The 26,558-nt window shown below is 31.8% G+C and overlaps 6 protein-coding genes across 11 annotated transcripts; 3 read left to right on the forward strand and 3 right to left on the reverse strand.

Annotated features, from left to right (window-relative positions):
* The first annotated feature begins 487 nt into the window (after positions 1 to 487).
* Positions 488 to 7,728, forward strand: LOC100645389 (retinal homeobox protein Rx2). 2 transcript variants are annotated; one of them, XM_012317359.3, is made up of 6 exons: positions 488 to 882; positions 972 to 1,388; positions 2,321 to 4,677; positions 5,041 to 5,119; positions 5,390 to 5,613; positions 6,300 to 7,728. In XM_012317359.3, the coding sequence occupies exons 3-6, from the start codon at positions 4,275 to 4,277 to the stop codon at positions 6,911 to 6,913; spliced, it is 1,320 nt and encodes a 439-aa protein (XP_012172749.1). In that variant the 5' UTR covers positions 488 to 882; positions 972 to 1,388; positions 2,321 to 4,274; the 3' UTR covers positions 6,914 to 7,728. The 2 variants fall into 2 exon arrangements, with proteins under 2 accessions (XP_012172749.1, XP_003401499.1); XM_003401451.4 differs by having other exon boundaries at positions 488 to 1,388.
* Positions 7,729 to 8,135: 407 nt separating this feature from the next.
* LOC125386437 (histone-lysine N-methyltransferase SETMAR-like) lies at positions 8,136 to 8,722 on the forward strand. Its single transcript, XM_048412759.1, has 2 exons — positions 8,136 to 8,417; positions 8,495 to 8,722. Exons 1-2 carry the CDS (start codon positions 8,136 to 8,138, stop codon positions 8,720 to 8,722), a joined length of 510 nt encoding a protein of 169 aa, XP_048268716.1.
* A 147-nt stretch (positions 8,723 to 8,869) lies between these two features.
* Positions 8,870 to 11,826, reverse strand: LOC100645265 (transcription termination factor 5, mitochondrial). 3 transcript variants are annotated; one of them, XM_048412909.1, is made up of 7 exons: positions 11,374 to 11,823; positions 11,154 to 11,287; positions 10,889 to 11,046; positions 10,728 to 10,783; positions 10,227 to 10,654; positions 9,911 to 10,135; positions 8,870 to 9,831 (listed from the first exon to the last, which is right to left on the reverse strand). In XM_048412909.1, exons 1-7 carry the CDS (start codon positions 11,584 to 11,586, stop codon positions 9,546 to 9,548), a joined length of 1,500 nt encoding a protein of 499 aa, XP_048268866.1. In that variant the 5' UTR covers positions 11,587 to 11,823; the 3' UTR covers positions 8,870 to 9,545. The 3 variants fall into 3 exon arrangements, with proteins under 3 accessions (XP_048268866.1, XP_012172748.1, XP_048268865.1); XM_012317358.3 differs by having other exon boundaries at positions 10,728 to 11,046; positions 11,135 to 11,287; positions 11,374 to 11,826; XM_048412908.1 differs by having other exon boundaries at positions 10,728 to 11,046.
* A 389-nt stretch (positions 11,827 to 12,215) lies between these two features.
* On the reverse strand, positions 12,216 to 15,275 carry LOC100645142 (translation initiation factor eIF-2B subunit delta). 2 transcript variants are annotated; one of them, XM_048412907.1, is made up of 7 exons: positions 15,119 to 15,275; positions 14,611 to 14,670; positions 13,516 to 14,474; positions 13,307 to 13,434; positions 13,050 to 13,227; positions 12,790 to 12,970; positions 12,216 to 12,669 (listed from the first exon to the last, which is right to left on the reverse strand). In XM_048412907.1, exons 3-7 carry the CDS (start codon positions 14,431 to 14,433, stop codon positions 12,461 to 12,463), a joined length of 1,614 nt encoding a protein of 537 aa, XP_048268864.1. In that variant the 5' UTR covers positions 14,434 to 14,474; positions 14,611 to 14,670; positions 15,119 to 15,275; the 3' UTR covers positions 12,216 to 12,460. The 2 variants fall into 2 exon arrangements, with proteins under 2 accessions (XP_048268864.1, XP_048268863.1); XM_048412906.1 differs by having other exon boundaries at positions 14,548 to 14,670.
* A 455-nt stretch (positions 15,276 to 15,730) lies between these two features.
* On the reverse strand, positions 15,731 to 17,021 carry LOC100645028 (60S ribosomal protein L19). The gene is made up of 4 exons (XM_003401448.4): positions 16,914 to 17,021; positions 16,460 to 16,566; positions 16,218 to 16,381; positions 15,731 to 16,115 (listed from the first exon to the last, which is right to left on the reverse strand). Exons 1-4 carry the CDS (start codon positions 16,916 to 16,918, stop codon positions 15,789 to 15,791), a joined length of 603 nt encoding a protein of 200 aa, XP_003401496.1. The 5' UTR covers positions 16,919 to 17,021; the 3' UTR covers positions 15,731 to 15,788.
* Positions 17,022 to 17,684: 663 nt separating this feature from the next.
* On the forward strand, positions 17,685 to 25,136 carry LOC100644825 (probable peroxisomal acyl-coenzyme A oxidase 1). 2 transcript variants are annotated; one of them, XM_048412899.1, is made up of 13 exons: positions 17,685 to 17,893; positions 17,963 to 18,287; positions 18,391 to 18,544; positions 21,531 to 21,690; positions 21,987 to 22,155; positions 22,248 to 22,371; positions 22,453 to 22,572; positions 22,754 to 22,869; positions 23,023 to 23,192; positions 23,340 to 23,502; positions 23,575 to 23,918; positions 24,006 to 24,261; positions 24,380 to 25,136. In XM_048412899.1, exons 3-13 carry the CDS (start codon positions 18,415 to 18,417, stop codon positions 24,638 to 24,640), a joined length of 2,013 nt encoding a protein of 670 aa, XP_048268856.1. In that variant the 5' UTR covers positions 17,685 to 17,893; positions 17,963 to 18,287; positions 18,391 to 18,414; the 3' UTR covers positions 24,641 to 25,136. The 2 variants fall into 2 exon arrangements, with proteins under 2 accessions (XP_048268856.1, XP_003401494.1); XM_003401446.4 differs by lacking the exon at positions 17,963 to 18,287.
* Positions 25,137 to 26,558: the final 1,422 nt, after the last annotated feature.

Here is a 26,558-nt window from a genome sequence, read left to right on the forward strand (position 1 = left end):
TACAAATATAATGTAATAGATATTTATTGTAGTATATCAAGAAGCGTTGGCAGTATACATTTATTTGTTAGAATAAAAAGAAACTGTCAGGATATAACCTAGTAGATAGGTAGGTAGGTAGGTAGGAAATTGTTACCATGTAGTGTGATCATAAAATAATAGATTACTAATATACAGTTATATTTTATTAATGTATCATTAACAATTTTTTTATATGGAAAGTTTCATATTATGTTAGAAAACTCTGATCAATTATAACTATCTTTTCTCATGATTAAACAAAATTTAGGTTATAGATTATTAAACGATCATACAATCATCTGACTAAATAGTGAAATCTATTTATGAAAACTTTACTCAACAAACTCAGACAAAATGAGATCTATATCGATTTCTATATCCATCCGCTTCGTGCAAAACCATCCCTAACCTCCAAAATCGTCTTTACCTATTTAATTAAATTTTCTCCGTTCTTCTGTCCAATCTTGTCGTTTCATCTACTCACAAAGGTAGTCACGAGATTCATCGATCTGGAGTAAACAAACTCATTGACGAAAACGAGGAGACCAGGCGGCTGGAACGATGGCGCGATCGGTTTCGCGCGGCGCAACGGAAAAGATGCACCGTAAGGATGGTAGGGGAGGAAGTAAAGAGTGTCCGCGAGAGTGCAATTAAATCAGCGCGTGACAGGCGCGCGCTCGCGCGCGCTAATTACCGCCGATGAAATTAGCAGTTAATATACGCGTGTACACACGGAATGGGGGTAGTTTGATTGGGCCAATTCGAGGCAATTCCTGGCGATTGCTGGTTTCATTGAGCCTGCGCTTAAGAGCTCAGTGCCACGCTGCCGGTCAACGGACATGGATCTCTTGGAAAGTATAGGTACTCTTACCTTTCTCGTCCTTCCGATCGATCATCTTCTCATAAATCGATCGATAGATTCTAATCCGTTTCTAACCTCTCAATTCAAGTATATACCGGATACAACTGATACGAGGACGAATCGAAACGGTGTGGATGTAAAATTGCGGGACAATTCGAATCATTGATAGTGCATGGGACGCAAATCGATGGGAGGATCGTGCATTCGGTAGACAGAGGATCGGTGACGCGATGTACGCAAGTCGATCGTCGCCGAGAGCGCTCTGTGATCTCTCAAACCGTTTGATCGAGGTTCAAGGTTCCGGTTCAAGGACTTCTGCGAACAGAGACACGAGATGGATAGCTGATATGTTCGGTGTGACTGAGGCTAGGGTGGAAACTAAGTGGAATTTATGGGAGTTGGGTTAGGTGGTACTTACTTGATGATGTGTGATGTTCAAAAACATGAATTTCATAGAAGATACAACGACTTTAGGAAATGGAAATACGTGGACTTAGAAATTCAGGTAATGTGTTAATTATATTTTTGTTTATGAAAATTTGATTTGAGTATTTTAAGATTGACTCGTGTTAAATTGTATGAAATTGTCTAGTTCTTTTTCTGGATACTTTTGCTCTTCATTCTTTGGTAATGTGAGCAGTTGAAACCTTTGTAATTTATAGAAATAGTAATTGTTCGAATTATGCCTCGATCTCTATTTTTATTTTTCACCTGCTTATCTGTAAGTCATAAATCAAGTGTGATTATAAGTAAGAAGTACATGTTTGAAACGTGAACTATGAATGACTTAAACCTTATGACTTGGATAATTTCATGCATAAATAACGTCATCGTTGGAGTATGTTGCGTAAGCTGCTCCAACTTTCTGCATAAAACCATACAATGACGCATGTTAAACACAAATCTATTGTATTTTACATACCTTTTTATGCCGTTTAATTAACAAAAATTTAGCTGCTAATAGATTTTTATAAAAATTAATCTTTTTTAACGTTTATTTATTTTTCTATACGATGTTCAATTTGATATCTCCAATATCTATTTCTTGAAGTTATAAAACCCTAAAAGGGACTCTAGATAAGTTCTTTTACCAATATTTTTAAACTTCTTTTAAAAAGAAGTAGAATATAAATAGCATAATTTTTCCTAAATCTAAGTCCCAATGGTGCCAACAACCAACCAACCAACCAACCAAACCAAGAACCTTTATTTCCAGTATTCTGCACTTCATCTTCATCCACACAGTCCAAAGATGCAAGGTAGTCTTTTTCTTGAATTTAGAACTATACCAAAGAAATTTACATCATTAATTAAACAAAATGTGTATTCTACAATGCTGTAAGACAACAAAGAAACAGAAAGTAGACAAGTTAGATCATTATTAAATTTACTTTAGAAGTAAATTTTTCCTAAAACCACCTTATTTCCTCTAAACAGCGCACATGCAGCATTCTCTCCACCATGATCTCCGTTCCAAGAAACATCGAGGTCGCAGTGGGTCAAGCGCAGGTCGTCCATATTCGAAGTGGAATCGTGATGTACACAATTTTCCCATCGCGGTGGACCGTGCACAAGCCAACCCGCTCCGATTCCCACATGCCCCTCCAAGCTCCTCTGCAACATCACCTAACACACATCGTAATATCGAGGCGGCGTTCTCCAACTTCTTTGCCGGGGGGCGGTCGCAATGGTGTGGCAGTGGCCACGAGACCAAACAGAGACTCTCGAACCCTAACTTCAGACAGAGGAAACATAAACGACGAAGATACAATGCACATATACCTCTATATACATTCAGCCAATACCATGACGAACCATTTTATTTGGAGTGGTGGAGTGGTACCAGGCCAGAGAAAAGGCAAGAAAGCAAAAAAAGAAAAAGAAAGAATCAAAGAGATGAAAGAGCACATACAGAGAGAGAGAGAGAGAGAGAGAGAGAGAGAGAGACTGAGAGGGGGTGGGAGGGGGAAGTGACTCTTCTGTGCAAGGGGGATTAAAAAGAGAGACAGACGGATGACTCTGGTGCAGAATGGAAAGGGAGAAAAAGAGAAAGAAAGAGGAAGAAATACAGGAGAACAGTACATACCGCGCCCGCATAAAACGGCCGTCCTCTCGTGGAGCACGTAACGCGTAGTAGGTGCTACAGGATTGGTTGGTTTCTATGTGTGGGGGCGGCCTGGCCAGCAACCCGTTGAAAATATAAGCGTGTGTGAGTGTCGGTTGATTAGCCAGAGTCAGAACGGATCGTCGCTTAGTGCGACAGTGTCCGGTTAGTTAGGCGGCTCTTGTTGTTTCGCGCGATCAACTCACCCGGTTGTCGATATATAGAAAATTCAGCAAAAATCCGTTCAGTCGCAAGAGAAACAATATACGTAAACATTTGGAAAATCATTCGTCCTCTCTTTCTTTCGTTTTCTTCTTTTTTTTTTATTGCTGCTTTTATTTTGAAAATGTTTTCAAATTAACGTTTGAGTATAGTTGCTCCGGTTCTCGAAAGTATAATTCGGATCGACTGGTTCAATCTGTTCGTGTGCCGACGACACGATGCTTGGCTCTCGCTTCGTTAGCTTGTACTAATCAAAATTAATCATAACCCGGGCAACAATTGATCGCAATTGGCTCAGATTCCATTACGGAGGACGCGCGAACGCTGCGACCGCCATCCTGCGCACCGCGCACGCCTTTTTGCATAATTGGCCAACCGGAGGTCTTCACGAAGAACCCGAGGAATCGGCGGTAATAAAGGGAGCAGGAAGTGAATGGGACACAGTTGTCTAGGGTATTTTAATCCCCGACTGGATCATCGATCGACGAATTTTCATTTGTTACTACTGAGAAGAGAAGATAAAGAACAAAGTTGAAGAAACACCGAGGAAGAGGAAACTCTCATATACTTTGTATCGAAAATCCAAGCGAGGAATTCAATATTTATTTACTAATAGAGAGAAATGGTTCCTGTCGAGTTGCTCTAATTTTAGTCCTATGAGGATTGAAGAAGAAAGATAATTGAAGTCAAAAAATTGTTGAAGAAGAAGTGTATATAATTAAGAGTAAAAGAAATTGTATTCAACGCACGGTGATTGAAGAACAGAAACACTGTTGCAGTTTGTGAAACTATTCAAGAAAAGGAGATACGAATTTATATTAAAGATTGAAAGAATTTGATATTTATGATATTTTTATTAAAAAGAAGAGAAGTTCCTATCTGATTTTGATAACGGAACCACGTGTTTTTAAAACGTCAAGAGTTATTAAAGAAATACTGTGCCAATAATTGCATTTCGATTGTTATCTAACACTAAAAAAATAATCTAACATTGTTATTCATTACTTGAAGAATCGAAAGGAGAAAATAATTGAAATTTTTCAATCGTAAAAAAATTTATAAAAGATGGACGGAGGTCCCTTCGATGACCCGATCTTCTCTGACTTCGGAGGTCGAGGAGGTTCCGGAGTCCACAGTATTCAAGTGATGCTTGGCCTTCATGGTGGACACCATGGTGGCGATTTAATGCCCACTGGAGGTCATCTCCACAAGTTGGACTCTTCCAACAGTCCACCGCCACATCATCAAACGTCTCACCATCATCTGCAACAACAACAACAACAACAACAGAAAGAGCTGAAGGAATTGGAATTAGCTGGAATGTACGCACCACTTCCTCAGACGCAGGATGTCACCACGTCGACGTCCACCGCTGCGACGCCGACCTCGACGACGTTGCAGCAAGGTCTGCAGCTTGGAAATCCTTTGAAAAGGAAGCCAGAAGATCCGATGAACACCCTTGCTCCAGGTTAGTATTGTGCTTTCAGTGAACATTTAAATATTTGAAGTATTTGATGTTGAACATTTTACAGGAAAATTTGCTTTAATAATTCGATATTTGTGGTGACTAATTGAGAATAAGAGTGATTCTATTAATTTGTAAAAGTACTTGTAAAATTTATATTGATATGTATATAAGGCGAAGAAATCGTTGAAAAAGTTGGCTTAAAAAGTGCTGTGAAACTTTGGATTGACGAGTAAATTGGTTTAAGGGAAGAATCATTATAGAATTAAATAGAATTATTATTTGTGATATTTTTCTTTAAGTGAAATGATATTTATAGAAGGAATAATTGTTGAAATTTTACGTTACATTAATTTGCATTTATAGTCAGTAGCGAAGCTCAGCCAGCTAAGAAAGATTCCAAGAAGAAGACCGACAACAATGGAATCAAGAAGAAGAAAACCAGGTATATATTTCCTTAAAATTACTTAAAATTAGATCAACTGTTTATTACTTCCTGGTGTTTTCTTCTAACTTTAATTTTAATCATATCTTTTTAAATATTAACAACAGGATCTTTATAAAAGCCTTCTTTCTTCTTTAAAGTTAAAAATATTATAATATCTTCGGGATTAGTCACGTTCCGCTGAAAAAGGAAATTACACAGTCTGAAGCTTCAACTATTATTACTATTCGATGATTATTTTCATTTTATTGTGCAAATTAATTATTGCAGAACGACATTTACTGCTTATCAATTGGAAGAATTGGAAAGAGCATTTGAACGTGCACCATATCCTGATGTGTTCGCGCGAGAAGAACTAGCTCTAAAACTCGCTTTATCGGAGTCAAGGGTTCAAGTTTGGTTCCAGAATCGACGTGCAAAATGGCGGAAGAGAGAACCTCCACGTAAAACGGCCGGATACATGGCTGCTGGTTCAGCAAGTCCCGGTTTATCAGGTAATCACAACAAAAATGATAACTGTCTTCTACCTATATTTGTTTATTGCTATTGGTCAGTTTTATTAGAAATTATTATATTATTAAACTATTAAACTTTAAATTATTATACTAATAAAATAATGCTTTTAGTACTTTACTATTTTTTTTTTATCAAAACAAGTAATTATAACAGACAATATTTTACAGTAAATAAAAGGAATGATTAATACATTACACAGAGGAAATTATTTGCTCTTTTGAAGATTTTATTTATTATTGATCGAGTAAAGTTATTTAGCAAAATTTAAAATAAAGAAAGAGAAAAACTAAAAAACCAACCGCAGTTAATTCATCGATTTCCCATTCACATCCATACATACATAGTTATAAACAATATCAACGCTTTCTGCAAAAATAAGCCAATTGTATCGTATTACAAAAATCTATAAAATAATCCTATATATTTACAATTAATACTAGTTTAAAATCCACATAGATTACTATATTATTTCTAAAGATTTTTATAAAATTATACTTACACTTGGTACATTAATACAAGTAATGTTCTTGTTTATAAAAATTATAAGTAATATTAAATGTTATCTTAACAGTAATTATCACACTAAATTTAAAAATTTGTTTGAATTATTAGAATTACTTTTATACTTAAAAAAAATTAATACAAGCAATTCTCTTTCCACCAGGATCATTTACCTCGCTGAATAATACCCTCAACCCCTTCGCCTCTCCAACAACAGCGACAGCACCGCCGGATGCTTGGGCGTATTCTCCAGCGTATGATCTGGCGCCACACCTAAATCTACTTAGCCCATCTAATTCCCCTTATTCCACCTCTTTCGGTGGACCGAGCAACAACGGGTCGGCATACTCGTACGCGACAATGCTTCCGCAACATGATGCCTCGTTATTTTCTACACCATCAGGGAACACGATGCGCGTACACCAGGACTACATGAACGCCAGTAACAGTCCACCACCTCCTCTAACCCGCAACGATTATCAGACTATGGTGACGCATTCGCCACCCACTCACCTAGCTAACTCTATGTCAGAGGAAGAACATCAGCAGAATAAGCAATTGGATTATGTCAGTGGTCTCAGTCCAGCGGATAAGTATCAGCACGAACAGTCTGATTACACGCAGCAGCAGCAACAACAGCAACAACAACAGGATCAAAAACAAGAATACGGGATGCACTCACCACAAGGACGCCAAGGAATGAAGGAACAGGTGATGGTGAAGAGCGAGCCAACCAGCCAGCAGAGCTATGTGCAGTTGCCTCCTTTTCTGAACTGACTCGAAACCTCCAGTCTAGATTTACTCTAGAACTGGCGGTTCCAGTTTGGAATGGATGTTTCTTGCCAAAGGAATTTCAGGGCTGAACATAAAGTCTTGATGAGTTGTGTTTAGGAAGATTTATTAACATTCGGATTAAGTTAAGAATAATAATGCAAGATTTTGAGTTAATTAGAGTTATTATAATTTGTTATTCTAAAGACAGGAAAAAGTTTGGGAATAGAAGTCTTCAATAGAGTCCTTTGAGAAATCTTGAAAGTTTCTTTTATTTATTAAGTTTTTAAGTATTCTGCTCTCAGTGTAATTCTATTTTGTATTATATAGCTTTAAAAGATTCATGAAATTCATTGAAATTACATTTGTAAAAGGAAGTTTAACACTATCAATATGATAATCGTTGATTCTTCTTAGTAAGAAGATTCTTAGTAAGAAAGCAACCCTGGAAGAAATATGTTTTTTTTTATAATAAACGTATATGTGTAAGAAATAAAGTATTTTAAGGGAAGCAATTAATCGAATGAGAGCATTCTAGTGCCTTAAAGGTGTAAGTTTGTATGAGGTGTGAGTACTTTTGTATTATTTGTCCTTTGTTCGTAGTTACTAAGAAAAACCGAATGAAAATGAACGTGTTGTGTTGTATTTTATTCAAATACTCTGTAGTGTATACGAAATCATGTACATATATATAGAGAGTATAAAACATCACCTGAACATGTAAAGTCTTTTACAGAGATATTTCGTGTGTATTTTGTACTCTACCCATCTTTTTATGATGTTTGTAATTACTCGCATTTAAATACACTTAAAAATGAAAACATGTAATCAATTATTTGACGATAACGTGCCTTAAATAATTAACTTCTTTTGAGATATCTAAAAAATTCGATACAACTTATTGTAATTTTGTATGTTAATATTAAATTTGTATGCGAAAGTAATTTTTAATAAATATTCGAAATATATCACAAGAGGAATCTTGTTTCGATACATAATCCATACAATTAGATTGGCAACTAAGTGATTACATATTTTGTCAATAGGTGGTCTTAGCATATTCTTTTGTTTTGTCAACATGTTCAAAGCACCTAACCTATATTGTTTTCTTGTTGTTTGAACTTCTTTTAAAATGAAATTTTAATTTAACTTAATTTAATTTTAATTTAATTTAGTAAAAAAATTGTATCGATTAGTTATTTAGTTTTGTTTTTATCCCAATTAAAAAATGAAAGAACGAGACGCGCATTTTAGACATATTTTACTGTATTATTTCCGAAAAGGCAAGAAAGCATCGCAAGCACACAAGAAGTTATATGCCGTATATAAGAATGAAGCCTTGAAAGAAAGGCAGTGTCAAAATTGGTTTGCCAAATTTCGTTCTGGTGATTTTTCACTGAAAAATGCTCAACGATCTGGCCGTCCAATTGAAGTTGATGAGACCCATATCAAGGCCATTATCGATACAGATCGTCATAGCACAACGCTTGAGATTACAGAGAAGCTCAATGTATCGCATACATGCATTCAAAAAAATGAAAACTGCTTGGCTATGTCAAGAAGCTCGATTTATGGGTCCCTCATCAGCTTAAGGAAATTGATTTGACGCAACGTATTAACATCTGCGATTCGCTTCAGAAGCTCAACGAAATTAATCCATTTCTAAAACGACTGATTACTGGCGACGAAAAGTGGATAGTTTATAACAATGTTAATCGGGAAAGATCGAGGGTGATGCAGGATGAACCAGCCAAGACGACACCAAAAGCTGAGATTCAGCAAAAAAAAGATTCTGTTAGTTTGGTGGGATTATAAAGGAATTCTGTACTTTGAACTTTTACCAAGAAACCAAACGATTAATTCAAACGTGTACGTTTAACAACTCGCCAAACTGAGCGATGCAGTTCAAGAAAAACGGCCAAAATTGGCAAATCGTAATGGTGTTGTTTTCCCTTAATAATGCAAAACCCCACACATTTTTGGTCACTTGCCAAAAATTATTGGAACTAGGTTAGGTTGTGTTATCACATCCACCATATAACCCTGACCTTGCGCCCTCAAATTACCATTTATTTCGTTCCATGCAGAACTCCTCAAATGGTAAAATTTTTAATAACGCTGATAATGTAAAATCACATTTAATTCAGCTTTTTGTTGGCAAAAATCAGAAGTTTTATGAACATGGAATTATGATACTACCTGAAAGATGGCAAAAGGTCATCGACAAAAACAGACAATACCAAATTAAATAAAGTTATATTTTTAAGCAAAAATTTTGCTACATCAATAACAAATTTATTGTAACCTACACATACATAAATCACATAAAGCATGACAATTGAAAATATGTATAACTAAACTGCAAAGGTTAATAGGCAAAAATAAAATATTTTTAGACAAATCTTTAAATCAGTTTGTTTTAGAATATGGATTATGATTCAATTAAAATGTATTCTGGATAAAAAAATATATACTACATTGTTTAAACAACATTAGTAATCTTGTAAAATCCTTATGATACTATCGCATATAAAATTGTTGAACCAAAGAGTTAGTTTCTAATTTTGTCTATTAACATATTTCCAAAATATTTAATTGTTATGCTTTATGAAGTCCTTTATATATCTTTCATACACACTTAGTATTGTAGTAAATGTTCAAGCCATGCTGTTCCATTTAAATTGATCACTTCATTGCAATCATCATTTATAAGATCAACAAGATTATGAGTCTCATATGTATCCCCCAAAAAATTTGGTTCGAAAACCGACATATCGGTTTGCCACACTCCGTCCCCGGTGAAATGATGTTTTTGTTCTAACTTGTATAAGCATAATGCCAAATATTGTGTAGGAGTATAATTATGTCTACCTTGTAAGGAATATTCTTTGTACAGCAAATTTAATGTATTATCAATTGTCGACCTATATTAATATAATATGTATTTTACTATTTATATATAATATATTTCAATATTTTTAGATAATGTAAATATTTTCTTACATTGGATAAAGTATAATGTGAATATTTTTACATATATCATCTATTGAAAATTTTTTCTTCAAATATTGTATCGTTTGATTGATGCGTATCAGTGGAACATATTTCCAATAAGGATGTTTTTGAATAGAAGACATAACATGAACCTTGTCATGCCCTAGTTCTTTCCTCAAAATATATGTTAAATCTTTTCCTGCTGCTGTAAAACAAACATCTCCTACCATAAATCTAAAATTATGAATTACTGTTAAAGAATTTAAATATACATTATACTACAATTATTAATAACATTTATATCCTATTTGATCAGAATGGTTACCTCGAAAAGAATTTATTACTTGATGTATATATGTGAACATTTGCATTGTATATACAGTTCATACGTCTCATATATGTTAAACGATTTATGACCACTTTGTATAAATAAATCATAAGCAAGATTCGTGGATGCTGCAACCATATAGCTAACTCTAAGTTATTTTCAATAGACATATACCGTTTTAAGAACGTGTCTTTTTTCATTTCCAAAGCTTTCACTACAGTATATAAAGATTCAGTTGGTATTTTAAAGTTTTGGAAAATTTGTAATAATTCTTTTACTTCATTTGCATTACGAAGCAGGAGTCGGGGATACATTCTTATTATTTCAATTATATTTTTATCATTTATTTTTACGTATTTAAATTCATTTAAAAATTGTTCAACGTTGTCAACATCCACATTTAAAAGGTATTCGTGTTGTTTTATCTGTAAAAAATATTGTATTAGATTAGGCTATTTATAAATTAATGTATTTTTTTCTCAAAACAATTATACTTACGAATTCTACATCAAACAGACATTTATTTCTCAGCACATCTAGCATTTTAGACATTTCTGAAAGACTTAAATATTTCATTTTCTTCTTTTTATAAAACAATTCATCATGCAATTTCACATGATATGTTTTATGGTATAACATACACAATTGATAATATTCACCAATTCGCATATTAATCTCGCTTTTCATCAATTTTTCCTCAGGTATATGAACTTTCATGCCTATATTAGAAAATACAGTTTTCATAATACTTTGTGTAGATGAAATGCCATTTATCTTTTTGAACTTAGTTACACTTTTTTGCATTAACACTGGAAACCTAAAATAAAGAAATAATAGCATATTATAAGTTAAAATTTATGGTTACAAAATATTATATTTGAGCTTTAAAGTGTGACCTTATTTACCTAAAAATAATTGACATACCGTGTAATATGAAATAAACCTACAGATTCTACGCCCACTTCTTTAAGCACAAGAATTCTATTCTTCAAGATTTTAGGGTTGAGTACTAAGCATTCTTGCAAATATTTGTTCTTCTTTAATCTTACATTAAAATTCTAGTAAAACAGGATAAAATTAACGAATTATTAATAATAGATAAATTGTGTAACATTCAATAATATTATGAATAAATCATACTTACATGCAATATTATACAATTCCGAACAATTTGATCCTTCGATATTTCCATAATTTTACTCTTCTTCGTGTCTTCATAAAGTTCTTCAATAGTATCATCATCAAGATTTAAATTTGTATTTAACATGTCATCAATTTTTAGTTGAGTTGAAAAAGGAGAAATTAATTTTCCGAATTGTTTTATGACGTATTTTGTTGAAAATCTTTTGCTAAGCATTTTAATTTATATTTATTTACAATAATTAGCTAGACATCGGAAAAGGGAAAACAATTAAAATATTTTAAGGTTAACCTAGAAAACAAAAATATTATTTTTATGCATTTAAACTATAAAATTCAGGTCAATTAAACGTATATATGAATAATTCAGAGTTATTTTAGATGTCACGGATTTATACGATTATAAAAAATAATAAGTACAATTTATGATAAAATGTTTTCTTCTATGTTATTACTAATATTCTAAAAATCATCATGAGGTTAGATGAATCTGAATTTTATCCATGAAACAATACCATAAAATTACGCATAAGTCCATAAAATTAATGAATTATAAATGGCTTTAAAATATTATATCCTTCTGATTTATATTCTAGTTCATGAAGTAATAGAAAAGAAAGGATGTGATGTATTTTAATTATTTGAAAAGAGTAATTATTTGTTTAAAATTTATGTAAATAATAATTTTACAAATATAGAGATATCACAAAATTACAATTTTTTAATGTGGAGATGCCTTTTTCTTTCAATAAATTTAGTAGTATGTTATATTGTATCTTTCAGTTATTTCTTACAATGCTCTATTCTAATAGCACAGAAATATACTAACAAAATATAATTATACAATTAAGGTTTCAGAAATTTATTTTAAAGTATACAACATAATATACAATAATAGTATGTAAAATAATTCCTTTAAAGGCATGAGTAAAAAAGCAGGTCGCAGTGTATATTTCCCTGTTCTTGAAATATTACAATTTTGAAAGTTCGGATAAAAACAAATTTATATACACGAGTATAGAGAACGCGGTAATTACACGTTTTATATTGATATTTGAATGCTATGTGAAATAATCGAGGCATAGTAAAATTTATATCTCTGATGGCTTAATACGTAAAATCACAGGAACACTAGTGCATGGTAGAATGGCTAATTCTGTAACAACAGCTGTCACTAAATTAGCTGGTGTAACATCGTACATAATATTTAAAAGATTCAACGACTTTCTTGTTCTCCAGTTCGTTAATAATGATTTTTGCGCACCATTTCCATAATCTTGTACTAGCTCATCTGCATTTCCTATGAATGAATCATCAATAGAGAAAAAAATAAAAATATATAGACACATTATATTAATATAAAATAATTATGAATAAATAAATTGGTGATATAAAAACAAGTATAAAGTCCTCTGCTTACCTAATTCATTATAGACAATAGAATCTGTCTGTACGCGTTCGCAAGACTTATGGGTTTCGCAAGCGACTAACACTGGAATATTAAACGCTCTGGCCATTAAGGCAACCTGAGCGGTTCCAACCCTCGACATTACCGCACCATTCGCTAATATTGCATGAGCACCAAGAAACACTTTGCTTACCTATTCAGTAGTCTTATTATTATCAATAATCTTAAAAAGTATTTAAGTAATATAAAAATCATTTTTCAGTTCTGCTTACTTCAGGCATCACATAACTTAAAGCATTAATTAAAATGTAAGAGCATTCAATTTCATGTTTTGCCAAACGCCTAAGTTGTTCTTTCCCTTCTAGCCATGGTCTTCCATCCACGACAATAACACGAAACTCTTTACCCGCAGTGTGCGCGTCTAGCAATATTTTATGTATCAAAGATGAACTGTAAACAATATAAATTTTATTGCAAATGTTGAAAATAAACAGAAGCTTTCTAAGATGTCTTCAAAAAAAGAACTCACTAGCCATAAGTTAAGATAACATCTCCATTGGATATTTTAGTTTGTATAGTTATCGATATTGCCTTATCGGCAAGCTCTATTTGCTCCCGTATATAAGTATCTATTGCATTACTTAATTTATTTTTTGCCTAAAACATACGATATTTTTATTTCATTTCAAAAATATCATCAAACATATATCAAACGAAAATGTATATAAAATTACTCACATCCTCATCAGACAATGAAGAGGGAAATTGTGTCATTTGCCATTTTAAGTGCCTTAATGCATTCTGCATTGAAACAGCCAATGGCCTACAATGATGCAAGTAGGCTACAGATTCTTGCAAATTTGCTTCGAAACCTCGGATAAAGTCAGCCTGTGGTGGTCTTTCAAAGTCCTGAATAAGTTGCTTAACAGCAGCTAAAAGAGCAACACATCTTGCGTTGCTGCCTACAATTACTTTGCTTGCATATTGCGTACCTAATCTAATTATTGCCGGGTGTATATTCGAATTGACAAAGGATACATCAGCAATGGCCTGTTCTCTTTCGTGATATAAATGTTTGAACAGATTTATTTCATGAGTGTTAATTTTTTGAATGATTTTTTTTTGTGTTGATACTTTTTTCACTACATCTGTCACACTGGTAGTGTGTGTTATAGGCTTATTACTATTATTATTATTATTATCTTCTTCCTTTCTTCTAACTTTATTTTTTTCTGATAAAATTTGTTGTTTGGCTGCTCTTTGTGCTTCTTGCTTTGCTCTTCTTTCAGCTCGTAATGCCGCTTTGCTTTTCCCTTCATTACTGATTTCTAGTACTATTTTCTCATTTTTTTCACATGTATTTGGAGTCTTACTGATTACTGGTACTGGTACTGGTACTGGTTCCGATACCGGTACTAGTACTTCATTAGGAGATTCAATATTTTTGCTAGTTACAGTTTCTGGTATACCATTGCTTTTTTTAATCTTAATACTATTGGAAGGGATAGGTTTATTATTATCCGAAGGGTCTTTGTTTGATGTTTTAGTGGATTTAGCCTTTGCCTTAGCATTAGCTTTAGCAGCTTTCTTTGCTTCGCGTTCTGCTTTTATTTCCTCTCTTGATTTTTCTGGAACAATTCCTTTTTTGTTAGTCATTTTGATTGGTGTAACTGCTGATCTGCCAAATTCAGTATCCTCTGCAAACAAATTTCATCAATTTCATGAATTTGAATTAATAATCTTCTCAATTACATAGGAAAATAATCGTACAATATGAAAAGAAAGGAATTAGAAATTCTTGTACTAAGTTGAAACATATAAATATTTACGGACATGTTCCTCTTGCTCCGTCATCACTGTATCAGTTCTCAGTAAGACATGAGGAATATACAGCTGTAAATAATAATTCAACTTTAAAAACCATAAACTATTGATTAAAATATCATTTTTCCTTGGAAATATTTATTCATTTATTAAAATAATTATCGTTCATATAATACAAAATATTAAATATATCTTTTATATTACTCTTTAAATATAGATATGACGACCCGTTATACAATTTACATTACTTAAAATGTATTACGAAATAATATTTAATATTGAATAAGCCTATTTGTTAGAATATATAAATTGCTTCATACGGGTGCAGCATAGATACAATTTTGTAAAAAAGTTATTTACTTTGGTAAACGATATTTTATTATCTTTTTTATTTCAAGATTTTATTATTTCGTACGCCTTAATTTCATGTTCCTAACCTATTGCGAATGCTTTATTTTTAATGGACTTCAGAATAAAATAATTCTTCATTTGAATATTCCATATTTGACATAAATACCTTTTATATTGCAATATATATTTCTTAAAAGCGTATGTCGTTGAAAGAATAGTGTTTCTTAACTTTTAGTCAAATTTTGGTTATATACTCGATACCTTCCCTATATCCTATGGTTTTAGGAAATAACAGTGCTTCCATCTGTAGACACAATTATATATCAGCTTTAAAAACAAATTCTTAGCTTATGCTATAATTTTTACGGAAATTAAATTTATAGAAATATTAAATAAATATTCAGATTTCGATATATAAATTTGAACTACATATATAATTGATAGTTTCTTTTATAAATATATTAGCAGTAAATAAAAATTTATTTGAAGGAAATGTGATTCTTAATATAAAAAATTTCATTAAAGTATAAAATTAAAAAACACATCAAACAAAAATTAAATATTCAACACGACTAATATTCCACTTCAGGTTATTATGATGAACAATTAGAATAATTAAAATAAATAATGATAATATTAATTACTTAAAAAGTCGTTCCACTATTATTGAGTAAACTGTTATGTTATATGAATTTATTTTTATGCATGTATTATATATGCAAATTATATATGTATCTCACATCCTTACAAAGAATAAAAATGGTAATCAGCAGTCAGATTAAAAGAAGTAATGTTTTTTAGATTTTATTTATACAACAATCTGTAAAATTGTTAGATCATTTTTTTTGCGCTGCTGCGGCTTCATCTTCACGCTGGTATGACTGTAGTAATTCTTGTTTTTTTGTAGCAATACGTTCTGCTCTGCGTTTACGCGCTTCTCTAACTTTAGTACGACGAGCCTCTGCTTGATCCGAAAGCATCTCTGCTCTCGCTTTCTCAGCCTTCTTTTTATGGATGAATTCCATTAAAACTCTCTTATTCTTGAACACGTTACCCTTAGCCTTCATGTACAAGGAATGATAGAGATGTCTATCAATCTTTTTTGTTTCACGATATTTCTTCAGGAGTCTACGAAGAACTCTCATTCTTTGGATCCAAAGATCCTACAAAGAAATAACATAATTTATTTTTAGTACACCATTATAATTTATGTATGTAACGAAGAAATGATTTTCCAAAGGATAATTAAGAAAATTTATATTTACCTTTTGAGGTGTACGAGCATTTGCTGTACCTTTCCTTTTACCAAAACCACAATGACGCCCTTTACGTCTAGCTTCTGTATTTTTGCGAACTCGAGCTCTCGAATGAACAGCAACAGGTTTCTTAATAATAAGACCGTCCTTAATCAGCTTCCTAATGCTCTGCCCTTAAGAAGAAAAATAAGTAAATAAAAACTTATATACATCAATAGAAGTCAGAATTTAATTTTCATAGAAGAACGTACGAGAATTTGTGTTTGCAATTTCATTGATTTCATTGGGATCTAACCAGACCTTCTTTTTACCACATCGCATAACAGAGGCTGCAAGCCTCTTCTGCAGTTTTAACGAACTGAAACATCAAAAAGTGAGGTTATGTTGTGATAACCAATTATTAATATCAAATACAGTTTTTATTGCTTTAAAACGTCATTCTGATATGATTTATATACACAACAATTACTACAATTTAATTGTAATTTTCTAGATATGAAATTATACACTTAAAATACATAAATCTCAATCACGAAACCATGTGGTCAGTCGTCAACAAATTATTCAATATAAAATGTGTAAAATATAATAATTTTAAGTAAATACTAGTTAATACAGATCTTTCTATTGATGTTGTAAATAATACGAATTAAATTTGAGTGGATATTGTTAAAATGTAGTTATAAATTTCTGGACGATCCATACCTCATAACGAAGTGTACAAGTTCCCTTCAGTAAAGAATTGTAAGATGGCGGAATCAATGTTTCCTACGTATCGACATTAAGCGGAAGTAATAGAGAAGGACAATATTATTTTGAATAATTTTACAAATTCAGTACTATTGTACCGGTGATTATGAAAATATTCCAAATCAAAAAAGCATCATTTATCATTTTTTTCATGGCGAAAAATATTTTTTAATATATGCACGTATTTCTTTTATTTTATGGTAACTAAGATAATAAGCTGATTTGTAATTTGTAATGTGTATCAAAGCTGAAGTTGATGGGGCCCCGAAAGGTGAATTGGAGTTCTAACTTCAAATGACCATAATTTCGAAATGAATACATGAAATGCAAAAATTCAAATACTATTTTATAGAGGAATGTCTACATTTATATAATATGTAAAACATATCGCTCAAATTATTAAATAATAACAATAAAATGCGACAAATTAAGTTAAGGCATTATGACGTAAATATTCTATGAAATATGTTTCCAATCTAACTTACTTCTAAAACACGTTGGAATATATTGAATATGAAGAACTGTTCTTATATTTTTGCCTCCTCTTTTTCAGTCTGATAACTTGTAATTTCTTACTTGAAAAAGTTTCAGTAATAATATTAGTCCAATTATGCAAAGGGGTCCTGACATATAACTTGATATATGATCGAGACATATTCGAAATTATAATTTCCCGCCAAAAAGGGGACTGGTCAATAAGCAAAGATGTGATATAGAATGGGTTATATCCTTTTTATGTTGTTATGTCGAATGTGGGTACCGTTTTCGTATCGATAAGATTGCAAGTACAGTGCAAGTGCAGTAGTAAGTTCGAATATTAATCATGCTTCATTTATAAGACGAAAAAATTGGTGGGAACAGATGGACATGAGGGTACACGAGGACTTAGTACTTTGGCCAGGACCGTACAAAAAAATGTATAATACAAAATCAAGGTACTGTGTATACCTATAAAATATTTTATATATAATTTCTCAAAATAATATGGTATGAAACTTTTCTAGTTGTAAATAAAAGACTGTTAGTTAAAAGATATTACAAGTAATTATTACAAGCAACTAAATCTTAAAGTAATACAAGCTATTACATAGGGACGATTAGTCTTAAAATGTCAGACGGTACTGTAACTGATTATTTATTTTACGATTTACGATTTTGCTGCATCGTATGAACATATATATGTCATAGCCCGTATTATAAAGAAAGATGGTGAATCAGTTATAAAGGTTCCAAGCTGTCACATACACATATAATATACAATTGTAGTAGAAATTTTAATGGGAATATCTACCATTAATGACAACATGACATTGAGTTCATCACTGTGACGTATAACCGCTTATTTATATATAAAATCGTGCATTTGAGCAGCAGATAATATTAAGGTAGATAAGTGCGTTGATCGATCTGGCATTCATTTTTATATTTGTAGACGGTATAAAGTAATCTCTATAACATGAAGCAGCAGAAAATGAACATGAACAAGGATCTACAATATGAACGAAGTAGATGTACGTTTGACCCTGTGGAAGTTACGTATCTTTTCGATGGCAGTCCAGAAAAGACGAAACGACGCCGTGATCAAGGTATACGCAGTTTGAATTATTTATCTCTTTAGTTTAACACCAATTATCAAACATGACAAAGTGATTTCTTTCTTTTTCGCAATTATTAAGAACTAGCATAATTAATACTTGCTATTTTAGCAAAATTAATATTTGCTTTTAACGAGATCGAAATATAATTATATATTACTATTTTATTTGTAAAAATATAGAATTTTAATTATAATTATCGCGTTTAGGTACGCATTAGAAATGTTGTTGACCTATACATTTACTATAAGTTTTCCACCAAATAGTAATTGATATCAATTCTACTAATGAAAGAAACGTTTCTCATTCGAAATTTAAAGTATTATCGAGATGGCTAATTCTGAAAATAAATGGAAAGAATTTTATCAGTTAATGAAGTTGGTAATTAAGTTATTTCAAAGTTTGTTTCAGATTAGAGATATAAATCGATTCCTATAATGTATAACCACCTATACCTCGCGATAAGAATTATACTAAACATATACTACATATACTACATATGTACTAAATGTATCATTTCCGCTCAAAGATTTTTATTGTATTTATAAATTATACAAAAAAGTTTTTATATATGTTCGAAAATCAAAAGTAATTAAATACATATATATTATGTAGAAATTGTGAAAATATTAAATTTCTGGGAATTTCTTAAATTTGTATGCTATTATTTCGTTATGGAACGTAAATTGTAACTATAATCAGTGATAAAATTTTCTTTTACTATCACTAATAAATTTATTGATATCTTTATCAAATTTATGTAATATCAGGTAATATATAAAATCTGCATCGGTTTTTGCGAGAGAACTGAACAGCTTCGTTGATAGAATGAATAGATGAGAATTCTTAGTAGAAAAATTCCTAGATGATGTTCTAGGGATAATATGTGATCTATTCTGTTTTTTAAAATAACTGATCTACCAGGTTGATTCTTGTTAAACAGATGTATTATTTACATTTTTTACTATTAATCAGGATTCAGATCTATTAATCATTGCTAATTCACACAATTCAGTCACTACTAATTATCAGAATCAACGGCACCTAATCCGTAATGAAAATTCTTCATACAAACGATCTTTATATTATGCGCTTTAATGTTTCTCATAATATCTCATAATGCTTCTCATAATTTAATAGTGTTGTAATAATACATTTATAATGTTTTCAGTACAAATTTCTAAATTACAGTTTGAAATTGTGTCACAATAATAATGATGAAAAAAATATTAAATAATCGGATCCAAATGTTTTTATTAAGTGTATCAGTAATATAATTATATTTTATTTGGTAGGTTTTTTTAAAAATACGATAGCATGTTCTAAAGCTTCAGATCAGTTTCACAGAATATATAAATACTTCTGTCGTTTAGTTAATTAGTAATTTAGAAAAGTACAATGTTGTGCGTACGCAATACCGAACGTAGAAGAAATAATTTTATAGATTTTTTCATAAAATTTAGAGAAATCATTCTTAAGATATGTGCCTCTCAAAAAATGTATGAAAAAAATTTATTTTATCAAAGAATTACAGTATTGAATACTATTGACACATCCTTTAAAACGCAATGACTTTTTAAAAATAGGACCGATCGTGGCTTGAATTTTTTTGTTACAAAGATTTGTTTATTAGATGATGTGTAAAAAAATTTTGAAGAAATTATGGTTGAAATTGCGAACAAAACAGTAAACGTCGCTTTTTACAACTCTTTTATCCGAGTCTATAATAAAAATTAAAAAAATAAATTTTGTAGATTTATGTCATTTATACATGAATATATATGCTGAAAATTTCATTGAAATTAGTAATCGTTGTTATGATCTACGAACGGTTAAAAGTCATGCAAATCATATTTTTCCGCGACTTTGAGCATGTAACTGTAATACCTTTTTTCACTTATCACTGCCTGTCATTTGTTCCTGCATCAACTGATTTCAATGAAGTTTCCAGCATGTATATAATTGACACAAATTTACAAAACTTATTGTTTAAATTTTCATTACAGATTAAGATATGAAAGTTATAAAAAAACGACCTTTTCTATTTTCTTCGCGATTCTGTTTTTTTTTTTTTAAATTATGGATAATGTTTCGAAGAACTTTAAACCAATTCTTAAATATTTTATTTTATTTGCGACTCTAATATATGATGTAAATTCTAACAACCGTGTGATCAACGATATAGTTGAATTTCACATCAATCCGTACATTATAATCTAAAAATATTTTTATCATAATTAATTATGTATGTACTTGTGATATGTATCATTTATATGTGAAATTGAATTATTATAAACCAAAATTATTGTAAGCGACTAATGAACAATAGATTATTAAATGAATAAATAATTAAGCAATAAATTATTGCTATGTACTATTTATTAATTATCTATAAATTGATTGAAATTATTCTTTTCATTATTTCCCATTATGTTTAATATTTCCTTACTTTGTTACTATATCACTGACACAATAACATTTTTAAAAATATATTTATTACACAATAAAGTGGAAATCAGTTCTGTTGTAAAATAATTTACATAGTCCTTATATTTCTATTCAGAATACTACTACATTTGCTAAGACATAAACATTGACTTTAAACATTGAGTTTAACTTCATCTACATTGGAACGTATCTATACATATTAAACATTAAACGATGTTAAAATACAATACAATACAAGTTGGTATGCATTTGCAACTTACAACATAGTCATTATGCAGTATGTACTACATTACATTTCATATGTATGTTAAATGTGAATACATATCTATTATATTCTTTGTATTTAATTCTGCAAATTGACAGTTAACGAATAATAGTAATTGTTAAAAATTTTATGCATTTATAATGTTCCCTACTAAAAATTGTGCACATGTTTAATTGTTGTATTTTATTCTACTAGTGTTTCCATTTTTCTATTTCCTTTTTCATTATTTTATATGTGCTTATATATGACAATTTTTATTTTCAGAACAATATTTTTTGGATGATCTGACATTAAAAGAAAATGTAGCAATGAAATATAAGAGCCATAAAGAAATATATGAAGATTCTTTACGAATTGCCTGCAATGTTCTTCACAAAGTTAGAGAATTGCAAAGCTCAGGAAAAGAAGATATTGATCTTCTTTTGTAAGCATTTTAAAGTTCACCTCAAGGAAGCTGTTACATAACCAAGCAAGTTCCAATACTCCTTATGAGACAGATTCCTACATTTACAAAAAATATTCCTATATTTTTAGATAAAACGAAATATACAATGTCATATTTCTCAATGTTATGGAATAAGAGGATAATTATACTAAAGATTAAATTAGCTTCTTTTTATATCATTTAGATATTTTTTTTCAGTGTTAAAGGATAATAGAACTTCCTTGATTATACAATAGCAAAAAAAAGAAAACATCCTCAATGTAGTACCTTTGCAGACATATCTTTGGAGCAAGACTTGGATCTGCTCTGTTCGAAGGTGGAAATCCATTGGTCCTGCATTATGCTATGTTCCTACCCTCTATTCTGGGACAAGCAAATTCTGAACAGCAAGCATATTGGATAAACAGAGCTTGGGCTGGCGATGTTATAGGAACATATGCTCAGGTAATACGTAAGGGAGAACATTCTTTTTAAACGAGATGGTCACAGATTCTAAAAGTTTCTCAAGTAAATTTAATCTTGCACTTCTGCCTTAGACTGAACTAGGACATGGAACGTTTCTCAGGGGTTTGGAAACTACGGCAACGTACGATCCGGAAACAAAAGAGTTTGTTTTGAACAGTCCAACTTTGACATCCTACAAATGGTGGCCAGGCGGATGTAAGTAGATTGTAATTGTTTAACATAATAATAATGTTGTTCACTAAATCAGTATGATTTATTTACAATTAAAATTTTCAGTGGGTCACACTGCAAATCATGCAATAGTCGTTGCGCAATTATACACCCAGGGAGAATGTAGGGGAATTCATCCGTTTGTTGTACAATTAAGAGACGTGGAGACACATGAACCTTTAAAGGGTACACAAATAAATGTCTTAATCGTTTGTAATTAATTATATATTATATTGGAATGTGTAAAAAGAGAACAAACTGTTCACATTATCAAACAATAATTATGAAATCAAACAACTTCCTTGTTTATAACTTGCTGAACAATAGATATAGCAAACAGTAAATTTAATCTGTATGTAATTCTTAGGCATTATAATTGGAGAAATTGGTACAAAAATGGGGATGAACGGCGTTAACAATGGCTTTCTCGGATTTCATGACTTTAGGATACCACGGGAGAATATGTTGATGAAGAATTCCAAGGTAAATTTTCATACAAGTGCTGTAAGAAGTGCAGTATCATGTGGTGGTTGTGAATTTGAAAGGAAACTTATGTCCGTATTCCATATAAACAGAACTGTTCATAAATCCTAATTGTTGATAGAGCAAATTGTATAATTACATTTCCCGTTATAGGTACTAGAAGATGGAACATATGTAAAATCTGCAAATGATAAGTTAACGTATGGTACGATGGTGTTCGTTCGAGTAATGTTGCTGCAGGACCTTCTACACTATTTATCCAAAGCTGTTACTATTGCGGTTCGATACAGCGTAGTAAGACGTCAGGGTCAAATAAATGCGGAGTATGTTCCATTAAAAACAATCTCCAGTATCATCGACTGCTCTATGTCTGCTTCTTAAAAAATGCCTCCATTGGAAATGTTACTTTTAATTATAATTAAATCTCTCCTGTTGATACCAAATTAGTATTTGTCATTCTTTCTTTTTAGACAACCAGAGGTGCAGATTCTCGATTACGTAACGCAACAATACAAAATCTTCCCTCATATTGCCACATGTTTCGCAATAAAAGTTACTGCCAGTTGGGTTTGGGATATGTATAATACAGTGCAAAGTCAATTGCACCACTCTGATTATGAAAAACTACCAGAGGTTGGTACTTTTATACCCTTTGTAGTAATATACTTTTCTTCATATTTCTAGCTCTATTAATTTCTTTTGCAGTTGCATTCTTTGTCATGTTGCCTAAAAGCAGTTGTATCTGCAGATACAGCAGCTGGAATAGAGCAGCTTCGGTTATCTTGTGGTGGACATGGATACATGACTGCCAGCAATCTGCCAGGACTTTACGGATTGGCTACTGCAGTCTGTACTTACGAAGGGGAAAATACAGTCCTACTTTTGCAAACAGCTAGGTACCTCGTAAAATCATGGAAACAAGCTATGGATGGTGAGCCATTGCCAGAATCTGTAGAGTATCTTAACGAAGCAGCAAAAGGAGTAAAACATCTTCGTTGGAGTAACGATTTGGAATGTCTGATTGATGCGTATAACGCCGTAGCCGCAGGGTATACTGTTTCCGAATACATTAAATATTGCTGAATAATTACATAGATATTCATCAGAATGTTTACGATATTCTTTTCATTTTGTAGATCTATTCGTTTAGCAGCAGAACATTTGGATCGCAGAATACGTGATGGAGTTCCGACGGAGGAGGCGTGGAACCAAACGAGCATCGAACTAACTCAGTGTGCGGAAGCTCATGCTCGAGTCTTCATTGTAAAAACATTTGCAGAAGCTATCAAACAGTTAAACTCGAAGTCTGAAGAATTTCGTCAAGTAATGTTTCAACTCTGCGAACTGTATATCGTATATTGGGCTTTGAAAAACGTTGGTAATTTTCTTCGGGTAAGTATTGATTTTTTTCGAAACTAATCACAGAGGACAGCGAAAGAAGACAATTTTTTTACTATATCTTGTAGGGTAATTTGAATTCAAGAGTAATTCATTTCTTTCTCTTTTTTAGTTTTCTTCTATGCAGGAAGAGCATGTTCAGACACTTCATTCACGCTTGGAATATTTGCTGATGACAATCCGTCGAAATGCTGTAGGAATCGTGGATGGTTTCGATTTCGACGACCATATTCTTTGTTCGGCTTTGGGTGCTTACGATGGTAATGTTTATGAACGATTGTTTCAAGAAGCCATGAAGAGCCCTCTGAACCGTGAAACTGTGAACATGTCTTTTGAAAAATACTTAAAACCATTTCTTAAGAGTAATTTATAGTGTAATCTTTTTAAAGGAAATATTTAATCATAATTATTATTTCGTATTTGTTTTGTGGTGATTGGATCGTTTGGGATATGTTGCATTTACTTGTTTTCGTAACGTTTTTTTTATTTGTTATTAAATAATCGATTGTATTGCTTGTTGGGTATTGATCTATAAGATGGAACATTTGTAACATATCATATGAGCAATATTGGAAAAAATATACGTGCTCACTTGTTCGTTTTGCTGAGAGTTTATATGGAACAAGAAAGAAAGGATCAAACGTATTTTTGTACCATTTCTATTTGCTGTCATTGTAAATGTGTAATTCATACAAAAAAACATCGCTGTAATAATCGTGAATGAATGTGTGATAGAGATTTTATGTTTATAAAAAGCTTCATGGAAATATGCGATCATTTTGAGATGAAGTGTCTTAAATATATTATGGGAAATGGTATTTTCTATACATTTTTTACAATTAGTAAAATAATATTTTGAACTAGAAAAATGTGTATTTTTATTGTTGAACCTGTAACGCCTTAAGGAAAATTACATTTTAAAATTGAAAGGTTTTCATATGGCACAGTATTTATTTATGGAATAGAAGTGGTGACATACATGTAGTATCGTTCCTTATACTGACATACTGCAATTATTGTTAATTTCCCATGGCAATGGAAATAATAGTTTTTATACAGGAATAAAATGCAATTTGTGAGATTCATTGGTACCGCTGCGGTACCATGGTCCTGAATTTTGATATATATTCGCTTCGTATGTTATTAACAATCGTTTAATTCCTTTTCCTCTTCTCTATCGTCATCTTCTACTCGTCATTTTATATCGCTATGTTTCACTATAATTAAACGCCTCACACTCTTTCTTAATGACACTATCATGTTGCTATCACTAGAAATTTCGTTACTGCTTCCATATAGATCACTTATTTTTTTCGCATTTTTCCTCCTCCATAACATTAAGTAATGGTTCCAATTAAATTTTACTTATATATAAGTTCTTTTATATAAGTTCCATTTTTCGAATTGTCCACTGCCGTGATTGTTTATAATTTAACCGTTATTTATCCTATCAAACCTCAATAGATATGGCCTGAACACCATGAGTGTGAGTCCGAACTTATTACTGAATTAGATTCCTTGAGTCGGACTCGTGATGTACATGTTTGGTCCAAAATTGTTAGTAACCGGTTTCTTTTCTTTGTTACAATATTTCCGGCACATGAAAAGCACCGTTCCGACATTGCTGCGGTATTCCTGGACATTCAGCAGGCGTTCGACAAAGTGTGGCATGAAAGGACTTTTGCTCAAATTAAAGAAAATTCTACCGCACATTTACTACTCCATCTTAAAATCATATCTAATCGATAGGCTGTTCATGATTAAATACCTAGACCATATAACCGCGACATTCTCGATAGAAGCTGGCATACCCCAAGGCAGTGCCCTCAAACCTCTGCTGTTCACCATCTACACTGCCGATTTACCAACCTTAACAGAGATAATTGCAGCGACATTTGCTAGTGATATAGCTTTATTAGCATCCCACTCAGACCCGATAATTGCCTCCTCCACTTTCCAGCAAGGTCTCGACTCTATGGAAAAGTAGTTCCACAAATGACGCTTCAAAATAAATGAAAGTAAATTCAGTTATATAACTTTCACGCTGCAAAAACAATCCTGGCCAAGGTGGCCATAAATAATATTCCCATTGCAAACAAAGATACAGCCAGATATCTGGGCATGATTCTAGACAGAAGAATGACATGGAAACAGCACATCGTAGATAAATCTAAAGAACTGAAAACAAAACTAAAAAAATTCTACTGGCTCATGAGCAGACGCTCCACCTTAAATATGCAGAGTAAAATAATGTTATATAAAGCCATATCAAATCTGGTTTGGACCTATGG

This window comes from Bombus terrestris, chromosome 15, assembly GCF_910591885.1.
Source record: "Bombus terrestris chromosome 15, iyBomTerr1.2, whole genome shotgun sequence".
NCBI classification, from domain to species: domain Eukaryota; kingdom Metazoa; phylum Arthropoda; class Insecta; order Hymenoptera; family Apidae; genus Bombus; species Bombus terrestris.